Here is a 14,244-nt window from a genome sequence, read left to right on the forward strand (position 1 = left end):
GTGTGTGTGGCCATCCACTGTCATGTGTGTGTGTCTGTCCACGTTCTTCTGTGATTCTACATGCCTGTGTCTCAGTGCTCCTTCCTTATATTTCCTTGTGCCTCACTCGGCCCTGTGTGTTCCTTCCTGGTCGTTTCCTCCGTGTGTCTTGTGTTCCTGTGTCTTCTGGGTTGTTCCATTCCTGGTGTTCTGTGTTCCATGTGTCCGTGTGTCCTGGGTTGATTTCCTGTCCTGTGTCTGTGTGCGTGCTCAGTTGTTCCTCCGTGTGTGTGGTGTGTGTCTCTTCCTTGTTCTGTCTCTTCCTCCGTGTGTCTCGGTCCATTCTCGTGTCCTGTGTGTTTCTGGGCCATTCGTGATTATCTACACATTATCGGCTGTTGGTGTCCTTCCTTCCGTTGTTCCTTCCTTCCTTCCACAGCTCTTCCTCCCTACAGCTCTCTTCCACCTTCCTTTCTTCCCTCCCTACAACTCTCTTCCACCTTTCCTTTTCTTGGCTCTCCCTACAGGCTGTCTTCCACCTTCCTTTCTTCTCTCCCTACAACTCTCTTCCACCTTCCTTTCCTTCTCCTGACTCTCTTCCACTTTCCTTTCTTCTCTCCTCTCCACCTTCCTCCTTTCTCTTCCACAACTCCTTCCTCTGGCTCTCTTTCCTCCTCCTACCAACCTCTCTCTTCCACCTTTCCTTTCTCCCTAAGCAACCTCTCCTTCCTTTCTTCCCTCCCTACAACTCTCTCTTCTCCTCCACTTTCTTTCCTCCCTACAACTCTCTTCCACCTTCCCTTCCCATCTCTTCCCCTCCTCCAACTCCTCTTCCACCTCTCAGCTTTCTTCCCTCCCTACAACTCCCTTCCACCTTCCTTTTCTTCTTCCCTCCCTACAACTCTCTTCCACCTTCCTTTCTTCCCTCCCTCCTTACAACTCACTTACCTCTTCCACCTTCCTTTCTTCCTCCCTACAACTGTCTTCCACCTTCCTTTCTTCCCTCCCTACAACTGTCTCTCCACCTTCCTTTCTTCCCTCCCTACAACCTCTCTTCCACCTTCCTTTCTTCCCCTCCCTACAAACTCTCTTCCACTTTCCTCTTCTCTTCTCTCCCTACAGCTCCTCTTACACCTTCCTTTCTTCCCTCCCCACAACTCTCTTCCACCTTCCTTTCTTCCCTCCCTACAACTCTCTTCCACCTTCCTTTCTTCCCTCCCTACAACTCTCTTCCACCTTCCTTTCTTCCCTCCCTACAACTCTCTTCCACCTTCCCTTCTTCCAACATCCTCGCATCATCAACAATTATGTAGTCACTTGGGAGCTATCTAAAAAGAAAACATCATCGTATCGTATTCCATAACACTGAAAACATATTCCACGTCTTTCAAAAATATTTGATTTCTTAACCACATTACAAGCATAACGATGAACGAAGTTTCACGTACAAACATTACATGGAGAAAGTATACCCATCGTGAACTTGCACATAGCTCACAAGTCATATAAAGTCCACAGGCGTCAACACTATGGCGACAACTTTCATTCAATACCGATCTCTGCAACAATCACTGTGAGAAATTTGTCCTTGTGTTTCCAAAATGTGAAATACGTCCAAAGGAGCCACATTCCATCACAGTTTTAAGTGCATTCTGATCACTGTGTCCTTGTCTCTTCCCGAAAGAATGAAGCCTTCTGTATCTTCAACACAGCTTTGTCCACTTGAACTATTGCTAGCCACACACGGCAGAAAAGTCCCAGAACTGGAGCTTGTGACCTGACCAGGCAGGAGATATTAAATACATATTTACAGGAATCAAGGAAGTTACAGCTGTTATCGATAATATATACAGAAAGAACTTAGTTAAGCACCCCTTGAGATATCTCACGATTGAATGAGCCCCGATCTTAACCCTTTGGAGCATATCTGGGACATGATTGGTCGTCGTGTGCAAGAAAGCTGAAGGGATCATCCTGTACATAACCTGGCCCAGCTGGAAGCTGCTTTACACTAGGGAATGGCGTAGACTGCCCCTTCAGAGGGACCAGGAGGCTGGACATAGGGTTATGAGGAGAGTGCAGGCTGTCATACAGTCTAATGGAGGTTACTACTGACCTTGAATCGTGTAAGACATGCACAATAATATTTTGAATGTTCACATTCACTAATAAATTCAACATTAAGCATTCCAATGCCGTTCTTGTAGAGATCTGGTTTTGTATGAAAATCAGTGGGTTTTTTTTTTTTTTTAAATGAGCAATTTTTATCATAAATCAACATGGATTCCAGTCATGTTGTCGTTTTAATGAGTCAAAGGATTATACGGGTCACCACGAGAGGTTTTATGTACGTGTTGAAAACCTTTCATTGCAAAAACAGGGTGTGCTTCATTAAATTCTTTGTGTACATATATTCATTTTGAAATGGCATAGTACAAACCAACACCAAAGTGACAATAATAATTGTGATAATTGTCATAACTCAGTTCTTTCAACTGCATAAGAATATAACTGACTGAGTTTGGTTTTACGCCGCTTTTAACAATATTCCAGCAACATCACGGCGGGGACACCAGAAATGGGCTTCACACATTGTGCCCACAGAAGAATATAAAACCTAAAGTATTAGCAAAACACTGTATTTATAAGTATATAGTATTTGACAGTGAAGGCGTAATGGTTTGTGATCCCTTGTTTCAAATATATATACTCTCCCAAAAAAAAGAAACTCATATAGTAATTTCCAACTGTATTTTTATGTAAATTTTGAATTATCTTGTAGGCTTTATGAGTCAATGAAATACAGCGAAATTTCACACTGGGAATGCAGACTTATCCGTCTTTGGCACCAACTCGAGGAAAGTCAGTTTGAGTGTCACATGGAGACGTGTGGTGGCGCTGAAGTCAATACCTCGTGTGACCACCGTGGGCATCCAGAACTGCACGGCATTGCCTCGGCATCGAACGAATAAGTCTCAGAATCTCGTGTTGCCCAATCGCAGCCCACTCTGCCTGCCTAGTGCCTGTGCGAGTTGCTGAAGTGTCTGGGGCTGAGGGTTACGGCGTTGCACCCGTCTGTCCAGGGCATCCCACAGATGTTCGATCAGGTTTAAGTCCGGTGATCTTGAGGGCCAGGGGAGCACATTGATGTTGTGGTTCTGGAGGAAGTCTCTAGTATGACGTGCTGTGTGGGGCCTGGCATTGTCCTGTTGAAACAACTCCCTCTGGCGATCAATGATTGGAAGGAGGTGTGGGCGTAGGATTTCGTCACAGTACCGTTGAGCTGTCAGGGTTGCCCTGGACCATCAACAAATCACTTCTCCTACGGCAGGTGATCGTTCCCACATCATAACACTGTCACGGCCGAATCTGTTCACCTGGGAATGCAAGCGTCGGCGAAACGTTCACGTCGACGTCTGTACACCCGCATTGCGTCGTTCCAATAGAAATCGTGATTCATCACTGAACCAGATTCTACGCCCATTCGGTAGGTTCAGGCCTGAACGTTGGTGCACCATTGAACTCGATGTCGACGATGTTGTCGAAGCACAGGGCCAAAATAAGGTCTTCTGGCACGTAAACCAGCCTCTCTCAACCTGTTCCTAACGGTCTGTGCAGAAAGCCTCCTATTTGTCGAGCGGTACTGGTCGCCGTAGCTGTTCGATGACGCAGGTGATGTACCCGGATGTAGCGATCCTGCGCCGCAGTGGTCGCTCGATGTCGCCCATTACGAGGGGCATCTGCTATCGCATTCTGCCGGCGATATCTCCCAGAGCCGTGAAATGGTGCTTTGGTGAACATTTATGCGTCAGGCAACTGCACGTTGAGACTGGCCCGCTTCAAGCAAACCAATGGCGATATGACGGATGGCTTCACTTAAACGTGGCGTTTTGCGTTCGTCAACAATATTCGAATACAGTGAATAATCCACAGACAGCGATCAACCCTTTCTACCCATCATTGAGACTATCTGATCCCCAACTTTCACATGCATTCACATGCATTTCACATGCGTATTCTGTGACACTACGAGCCGAAATTGAGAATCATGCTGTTAAATACGGGTATTTTACGGATGGTGAGTTTTGTTGTGAGGATTCAAAACCTCAACACCATAGGACTCATAAACAGAGCAAAACCTTTTGTAAAATGAATCAGGTTTTAATTCATTGCTACATGATATTGCTATTTTCATGATGCGTTTCATTTTGGGAGAGTATACAAATATTGGTAATTTCCGGTTCAAACTCTAAGTTGAAGAAACCACCATAGGTTTTATTATTTAAATGAAATCATTATGAATCTAGTGAAGTAAATATACTGAAGTACAACATATGTCTCATGGCGTTTTCACAAATAACTTGCAAAATGAGATTCAAATGTCTAAACAAATGATAGGTCTAGAACCATGATACTACATATGGAATCAATCAGATTGTAATAGGCTCAGAACATTGAATGTGTAAGAGTCAAATAACTGTACGCGATCGCTGGGAGAACTTCTATTTGACGACGATCCGACAGAGCATGTGTTCAGCCATATCAAGGTTTTCCCCACAGATACTGATTTTGACTTTGCTAGTGACTTTTCAGAACGATGTTTACAATACTGTTCCTTTATATTTATTTGTTCATTTAGTCGTTCCATAGATATCAATGTCCAGATACTGGACAGGGGGCGCTCCGTCGTCAGGGCGTGTTGTTATCTCCCCTACTTTGGATTGGTTCAGGAGGTTGCGCAGTTTTGCTGTAATATTTGCATTGCCATTCTGCTCAAAGGTATTGTTGTAATTGGAGTCTTCATCTCTTAAGCGGTCAATTTCGAGAAGATATCTGGTACTGCCATAATCTGTCTTACCCTCTCTCCCCATGGGTGGCTTCCAGCCATTTTGGTAATATCCCTTCAATGAATATGACAATGGACAATCTCTGAAGCCACAAGAGCTTGTTTGAATTCTCGACACTTTCGCATGTGGTGGACATAATGGCGATGAGGATGTTGAGGAGAAATATCTGGATGACTATCACCGAAACAGCAAAAACAACGACAGATCCCTTTGCTCGATTCTTCAAGTTGTTCTAACTGTCCTTGACCAGTCATCAGACTGAACGTGGTTAGTAGGCTGACAGAGAAGTTACCAAACATCTCAGGACGAGTTTCCGCAAACGAGCTGTGCAATGCGCTTGTAAATCCCACTATCATTATTAAAATGATTGGTATAAATTTTACCATATCTCCAAAGAGGACCTTTTGTAACATCAGTGTTATGTAGCTCAAAGGCTTGATTCCACGCAGGAAGAAGGTTGTTGACCACCAACCAAGGATCAATGCTATTACCAGACAATAATTGTTTGTAACAGTTCCAACATTCCACGACGCGTCTATCAGTAATGCAAAACCAAATAGCACAAAATGCATCGGTACACTCCATTGTGATGCAGTTTTGTTAGATGGAAGGGTTGCCAAGAAATACAACTCCTGTGGAACTCAAGAATTATATAGAGGAGACTTATGACGATTGAGAAGATACTCAAACCCACCAAGGTTTGTTTCTGTGCCGTGTCTGGATTCATGATGGCGTCAACTTTCAGATCCAAATGCCAGGTTAGGATGCTCATAAGTGCCAGGTGAAGAACGAGGAAAGGGTAGTAGACGCGGGAGAACCGCTGCCACTTCAGGAACAAAACTTCTCGGACTGTGTAGTTGTTCAGAAACGCACAGGCCGTGGTTGACTTTAAACTGCAAATGTTTTCCAAAATACTCTGGTTCTTATTTTGTCCCCGATTCTTGCAATAGCTTACAATCCATGTGTCCTGCTTGCCTTCAGACAATCCTTCAGCTCTGTGTTCTGTGTTCTTGTTGTCAGGGTGACTTCTGCAGAACGGCTCTATCCCAGGTTGCCTTATCAAGCTCTGTTATATCACATTCGTAGATCTCAAAAACACCGTCATGACTAAAGAAGAACTTGTATGCATCCTTCAGTTCAAGGATGTGACTAAACACGTTGTCCAGACCCAGTTCAGCAGCAAGATGGAGTGCAGTTTGTTTTCGGGCATTTTCTCGTTGTACATTTTGTCTGTACTTCGATTGATCGTGTTTTGCCAACTTGTCAAACATACTCAGAATATCAGGCACTTTTTCTGGGTGGAAAGATGCGTACAGGACCATCGAGTGAAAAACTGTATTCCCACAACTGTCCGTGTCAATTAGATTAGCCTTTTTTCCAAGAAGAAGGTCAACTACAGTTGCATTATTATCCAAAGCAGCAATGGACAAAGGCGTCCCTCCTAACATAATAGTACCTCTTAATTTCTTTCCGGAAACTCTACATTCCATCGTCTCTCGGAGCATATCATTACGTTCAAGTGTGTCAATCATGGCTTCCACTAGATCTTGCCCATCACCCGTGTAAGGATTGGCCATGGCTATGGCAATGTGAAAAGGCGTCTGTCCACGATAGTCCTCATCCTTTCTATCACAGTTGATAAAACCTGGATCACATTTTAAATAATTTCTTGGCAACTTCATTCCTCTGACAGCTGACGGCAATATGAAGCACAGACTCTCGGAATCTGACTCTTGTAGTCTTTTATGCTTTTCTTCTCCCTACCATTAAATCTGTAGCTGGTTAGTCTGTCTCTGTTCTTAGTCTTTTCTTTGTTCTTCCCCAAATTCTGACTTAAAGATTTAATCAAATCTTCTTCTTCCACAGTCTTGTCCATTAATTCCGATACAAAGTCCGACATGAAATCTCTTCCCTTACGTGACATCTTTCCCGTTCAGAGTTGTAATTTCTGGAAATAAACCAAACAGCAGCCGGTAAGTTTTGTCATATCCCTTTCCTAACGTTCATGAAAGAAAATTGGATATTGCCCACATGTGAGGGTTACAGAAAGAAGAAATGTCTAATACAGATTTTTCTGTGGCCATGCTGGTAAGAGGACTGACTGACTGACTGAGTTTGGTTTTACGCCGCTTTTAGCAATATTCCAGCAACATCACGGCGGGGACACCAGAAATGGGCTTCACACATTATACCCATGTGGGGATTCGAACCCGGGTCTATGGCGTGTCGAGCCACTAGGCTACCCCACCGCCCCGCTGGTAAGAGAGGAAAACTAAAGGGATCGGGTGGTCAGCTCTCGCTGACCTGGTTGACATATGTCATCGTATCCCAGTTGCGTAGATCGATGCTCATGCTGTTGATCACTGGATTGTCTGGTCCAGACTCGATCTTTTACTGACTGCCGCCATATAGCTGAAATATTTGTGAGTGCGGCGTAAAACTAAACTCACTCACTGTCTAAGGTGGAACAAACATAAACAAAACGAATCCATTGACATTTCTTTTTATATCAAAGGATTAAACATCCCGTTAAAACTTTATCCACACGTCAGACAATTAGGATGACCGAGGACACTGGCATACAGTCGTGGATCTCTTTAATAGAAATTAATAAAACGTTCAATCATAGGAAACTTCCTTGGTCTACATTAATCGGACAGGATGCTTTCGTCGGGTATTGTTATTATACATCATAGACATCATGCAATCACAGCTTCCAGTAATAATACAAAAGTCAAGCTCAGAGCCAAACATCTTGCAATCACAACTTCCAGTAATGATACAAGATGTCAAGCTCAGAGCCAGACATCTTCCAGTCACAACTTCCAGTAATGATACAAGATGTCAAGCTCAGAGCCAGATATCATGCAGTCACAGCTTCGAGCAATGATACAAGATGTCAAGCTCAGAGCCAGATATCATGCAGTCACAACTTCCAGTAATGATACTATACCATACAAGAAATGGAGCTCAGAACCAAACATGATGCAATCACAACTTCCAGCAATGACGCAAGAAGTCAAGCTCAGAGTCAGACATCATGCAATCACAACTTATATAATATATATGGGAACTATACACAGAGAATTCCCATGGCCTTGAATTTAATGGAGATTGTAATGAGACCACCAAGTACGACACGCGTGGATCAAGGAAGGAATCTATCCAACGGAATATCGTGAGTAATCCACAAAACAAAGGCTATCCCATACGATCTCTCAGCAAAATCCTATAACACTCTGGAAGGTGTGTCGCATATTCGAACGAAGCGGATTGTTCTGTCTAACATCAAGGTAGACAAGTCCTTTGAGGAACTGAAGAGCGTCATATCCCACTATGTCCAAGAACGTCACGTCCGTGTAACGTATGTCCGCCTCATGAAGAAACGGACACGCTTCGATAAATCAGAAACATATACTGTACAAGTTAACCTGCCACTAAATGATTATGACGTCATGATCAATGACGAATATTTCTGGCCTGAGGACATTGTGTGTCGGGACTATGTGCCAAGGTATCGCCAAAATAATCAGAAACACATCAAAGCCAACCCCAATCATCAAATAGAGTGGTCCGACATCACCATTCTCGCCAGCAACCAAACGGACTTCACTAAACGCAAGCTCACAGAAGCCATTCACATCAAACGCCACAAGCCTACCATCAACCGTGACCAAGGATACTTCATTTCCATCTGCTTATGATCCACTCCTCCACCAAGCCCAGTCTATTGTATAAACATCGCATCCATTGTATAAACATCTCATTGTAACTACATCTCTGGCTTCCATTCACTATCCTTTATGTACTTACTGGCTTCATCAGCTTACTGCTTAGCCAATCATGGCAATTATGTTGTTTCCTTTGTCTATTATGTTGTTTCATTGTTATATACAGTATATATATGCAGCTCCTACACTTCATGTATCACTCTTGCTTGACAACGGTACAAGAATCTGTATCGAAACGTCGCACTCACGAAAATAAAGAAGTTGTTATCCATAAAACTTGTTATATATTGAATATAGCGGAGGAAATTGTAAACGCAGCAAAAGGTAAATCATGCAAAGAGTTCTGGAAGTCAATCAAAAGTACTGTAACACTGCCAGCACACATACAAACATCACTCCAGATAACTGCTACAAGCACTTTAGTAACCTCTTTGACCCTCAAACAGATTGCACACAGTTTGATATACATGTACGAACATTTCTTGAAAACCATGATGTTGTTAATTGTGAACAATGTAGAGACTGTGACGATATCTTGGGTGACGAGATCTCAAATGATGAAATCTTGAATGCAGTTAAGAATCTGAAAAATGGTAAATCTCCTGGGGCTGATGGTATTCCGACGGAGGCAATTAAGGAAACTTGTTTGATATTATTACCTTTCTACCAAAGTCTTTTCAACGAGATTTTCAACACTGGTAATTTTCCAGACTCTTGGAACCTTGGTCTTATCGTTCCGTTATATAAAGCTGGGGATAGAGAGGATCCCAATAACTACAGGGGTATTGCTCTACTTGATATAATTAGCAAAGTATTCACAAGTATTCTAGATACACGTATAAAACTTTGGGCTTCAACACAGGATATCATTTCCGAGTCGCAAGCAGGGTTTAGAGAAGACTACAGTACTATTGACCAAATATTTGTTCTAAATTCGATTATCCACAAGTACATAAGGAAAAAACGTGGAAAATTTTACTGTATTTTTGTTGATTTTAAAAAGCTTTTGATACCGTTGACAGAAACAAGCTCCTATATATACTTCTCAACAATGGTCTACATGGTAAAATTAGCACTGTTTTACGTTCAATGTATACTCATGCAAGAGCAGCTCTTAGATGTACGAAGCACAGTATGACTGAAATATTTAACCCAGCGACTGGAGTACGACAAGGTTGTATCTTATCTCCAGTCCTATTTAATATGTACATTGATGAACTAGTTAACGACATCATAAACAGCGACTATAGTGGCGCTTTTATTGATGAGACTATAAATGCACTGTCAATTCTTCTGTTTGCGGACGATGTCGCTATATTTGGAACAGCGTTGTGAACCTACAGAAAAAGATAGATATCTTAGAACAGTATTGTACGAAATGGGGATTGTCAATAAATACAAATAAAACAAAGGTCATAGTTTTTTAAAAGGTGGTAGATTAGCAGAAAGAGAAAATGGTCAATTGGAACAGAGAAACTAGAAACTGTCTCCTATTATAAGTATCTGGGATTAACGTTATCTTGTAGAAATGTATTCACAAAAGCTTGTGGTGTTTTGTGTAAGCAAGCAGAGAAAGCATTATTTCCTATTAAGAAATTGTATGTACAGATATAAAACAATTCCGTTCGATATATTTTTCAAAATCTTTGACTGTAAAATACAACCTATATTATTATATGGGCAGAAATTTGGGGAACTGTTATCCGCCATGGAATAGAAAAAGTACATTCAAAATTATGTAAAAACGTTTTAAACGTTGGCTATCGCACATCGAACAAGGCAGAATGCGGTAGATACCCTTTACATGTAAATTATATGACACGAGTTGTTTCGTTCTGGATACGTCTGCTTCGGCAACCAGACACACGTTACCCACGTCGCTCGTATGATATGCTGAAACGTTTAGACGACAATGGAGATATTAACTGGGCTTCAGCAGTAAGATCAATATTATTTCAACATGGATTTGCTTATGTATGGATATATCAAAATGTGGGAAACTCTGAATTGTTTTAAATCTTTTCAAACAACGTTGTAAAGATATTTACTATAAAGAATGGACACAAGATATAAGACACTCAAAATCATTACATATTTATTCTGCCTTTAAATCTGATATTGTTCCTGAATTGTATTTGACCGTACTCTCTTCGTTACATCTGCGCAGAGTCTTAACAAAATTCAGATGCGGCTCCACCAATTTGAAAATAGTTTCGTACAGAAGATCTAAAGACAATGACATTAGTGTAGCTATGTGCGATTATTGTAAAATGTACCAGAAGATGAGTATCATGTGTTAATGAAATGTCCTTTTATATGCAGCGGTAAGAACTCACTAGATACCAAGTATCTATATTATGAACCCAAATAAATAAAATTTGTACATCTTCTAAATACATCCAGAACCATAACATAATACTCCGTCAAGCAATTTTTGTAAACAAAATCATGTCCATGCGCTCTGCAAAAATTTAATCTAAGTTGTCATTTTGTACTATTGGCCTCATGGCCCACATATAAATAAACCCTGTCTGTCTGTCTGTCTGTCTGTCGGTCTGTCTGTCTGTCTGTCTGTCTACCTTCCACCACTCTGCATGGTACCATACGTTATAGCCTTCTATACCTTCCACCGCTCTGCATGGTACCATACCATTAAAACCTTACTTCTCACAAGGTACCCATATCTAGCTTCCTGTCTATATCTCCCACCGCTGCTTGCATGGTACCATAGTAGCCCCTATATCTCCCATTATAGCCTTCATTATCTCCTCTCCCACCGTTCTGCATGGCACCATACGTTATAGCCTTCTATACCTCCCACCACTCAGCATAGTACCATACATTAAAGCCTTCTATACCTTCAACCGCTCTGCATGGTACCATACGTTATAACCCTTCTATACCTGACACCGCTCTGCGTTGTACCATACCTTATAGCCTTCTATACCTCACACCGCTCTGCATTGTACCATACCTTATAGCCTTCCATACCTCCAACCACTCTGCATGGTACCATACCCTATAGCCTTCTATACCTCCCCACCACTCTTCATAGTACCATACGTTATAGCCTTCTATACCTCCCCAACGCTTCTTCCATGGCAATAATAAATGCGTTAAACCTTTTATACCTAATCGCCATATGTATGGTACTATACTGATATACCCTTGTATAATTCTCACACCAGTCTGCATAGTACCATACGTTATTGCCTTCTATATCTCCCACCGCCTGCATCGTAACATACATTATAGCCTTCTATACCTCCCACCGCTCTGCATGGTACCATACGTTGTAGCCTTCTATACGTCCCATCGCTCTACATGGTAACATACATTATAGCCTTCTATACCTCCCACCACTCTGCATGGTACAATACGTTATAGCCTTCTATACCCCCACCGCTCTGCATGGTACCATACGTCACAGTCTTATATACCTCCCATCGCTCTGCATGGTACCATACGTTATATTCTTCTATACCTCCCGCCACTCTGCATGGTACCATACGATATAGCTTCTATACCTCAAACCCTTTGCTTGGTACCATACTTTGTTGCCTTCTATACCTCCCACCACTCTGCATGGTACCATACGTTATAGCTTCTATACCTCCAACCACTCTGCGCATGGCACCATACGTTAAAGCTTCTATAGCTCCAACCACTCTGCATGGTACCATACGTTATAGCCTTGAATACCCCCACCGCTCTGCATGGTACCATACGTTATAGCCTTGAAAACCCCCACCGCTCTGCATCGTACCAGACGGTATAGCCTGGTATACCTCCCACTGCTATTGATGGGTACCATCCGTTGTGGCCTTGTATACCTCCCAACGTCCTTCATGGCACTATTCGTTACAGCCTTGTATACTTCCACTGCCGTGCATGGAACAATACGGGTATAAACCTTTATATCTCCCACCGCCTGCATGGCACCATGCGTTATAGTATTGCATACGTGCTACTGCTCTGCATGGTACAATGCGTTATAGCCTTGTATACCCTCCCACCGCTCTGGATAGTGCCATGCGTTATAGCCTTGTATACCTTCCTCCCATCTATATGGGTACCATGCATTATAGCCTTGCATACCTCCCCACCGCTCTGCATGATACCATACGTTATAGCTTTGTATAATTTCCACCGCCTGCATGGTACCAAATGTAATAGCTTTGTATGCTCCCACCGCTCTGCGTGGTTCCATACGTTATAGATTTGTATACTTCCCACAGCTCTACATGGTACCATACGTGATAACCTTTTAATTACCTTCCACCGCTCTGCATGGTACCGTACGTTATAGCCTTGTATGCTTCCCATCGGTCTGCTTGGTACAATACGTTATCACCTTCTATACCTCCCACTGATCTGCTGTATGGAACCATACGGTATAGGCTTGAATACATCCCACCGCTCTGCATGGTACCATAAGTTGTGGCCTTGTTTCCATACCTACCTCCTTCATGGTACCATACACTACAGCCATGTATACTTTCACTGCCGTGCATGGTACAATAGGTTATAGCCTTGTATATCTCCCACCGCCTGCATGGTACCATGCGTAATAGCCGTGCATACCTCCTACCGCTCTGCAAGGTACTATACGTTAGAGCCTTCTATACCCTCCCACCGCTCTGCATGGTACCATACGTTTTAGATTTGCATACCTTTCACCGCTTTGCTTTGTACCATACGTTATAGCCTTGTATACTTCCACTACCGTGCATGGTACATTAAGTTATAGCCTTGAAAACCTCCCACCGCAGTGCATGATACCATACGTTATAGCTGTGTATACCTTCCTCCGATCTGTATGGTACCATATGTTATGGCTTTGTATGCTTCCCACCGTTCAGCGTGGTATCATGCGCGATAGCCTTGAATACCTTCCCCGCTCTGCATCGTGCCATACGTTAGTGCCTTTGCATGCTTACCATAGGTACTCCCATATGGCACCATACGTTGTAGCCTTGTATACCTTCCAGCGTTCTGCATGGTACCTTACATTATAGCCTTGCATACCTCCTACCGTTATGCATGGTTCAATACGTTATATCCTTGTATACTTCCACTGCCGTGCATGGTACAGTACGTTATAGCCGTATATACCTTCCACTGCTCTCCATGTTACGATACGTTACAGCCTTCTATACCGCCTAACGCTCTGCATGGTACCATATTATGTAGCCTTGTATACATTCCAGCTCTGCATGGTACCATATGTAGCAGGTTTGTATACCTCCCACTGCTCTGCTTGCTACCTTACGTTATAACCTTGCATACCTCCTACCGGACTGCATGGTGCCATATATTGTAGCCTTCTATACCTTCCACCGCTCTGCATGGTACCAAACGTTGTACCCTTGCATACCTCCCTTCGCCTGCATGGTGCCATACATTGTAGCTTTCAAAACCTTCCACAGCTCTGCATGGTACCAAACGTTGTAGCCTTCTGTACTTCCCACCGCTCAGCATGATACCATACGTTGTAGCCTTCTATACTCCCACCGCTCAGCATGATACCATACGTTATAGCCTTGTATACCTCCCACCGCTCTGTATGGTACCATACGTTATAGCCTTCTATACCTCCCACCGCTCTGCATGGTACCATACGTTGAAGCCTTCTATACATCCCACCACTCTCCATGTTGCCATACGTTATAGCTTTCTATACCTCC

The 14,244-nt window shown here is 42.8% G+C and overlaps 1 protein-coding gene across 1 annotated transcript; it reads right to left on the reverse strand.

The window, feature by feature from the left end:
* Positions 1–4,882: 4,882 nt before the first annotated feature.
* LOC124260460 (transient receptor potential cation channel subfamily V member 5-like) lies at positions 4,883–6,750 on the reverse strand. The gene is made up of 3 exons (XM_046694786.1): positions 6,558–6,750; positions 5,864–6,471; positions 4,883–5,458 (listed from the first exon to the last, which is right to left on the reverse strand). The coding sequence occupies exons 1-3, from the start codon at positions 6,748–6,750 to the stop codon at positions 4,883–4,885; spliced, it is 1,377 nt and encodes a 458-aa protein (XP_046550742.1).
* Positions 6,751–14,244: the final 7,494 nt, after the last annotated feature.

This window comes from Haliotis rubra, unplaced genomic scaffold (assembly GCF_003918875.1).
Source record: "Haliotis rubra isolate DU_JTF1 unplaced genomic scaffold, ASM391887v1 Scf764, whole genome shotgun sequence".
Lineage (NCBI taxonomy): Eukaryota > Metazoa > Mollusca > Gastropoda > Lepetellida > Haliotidae > Haliotis > Haliotis rubra.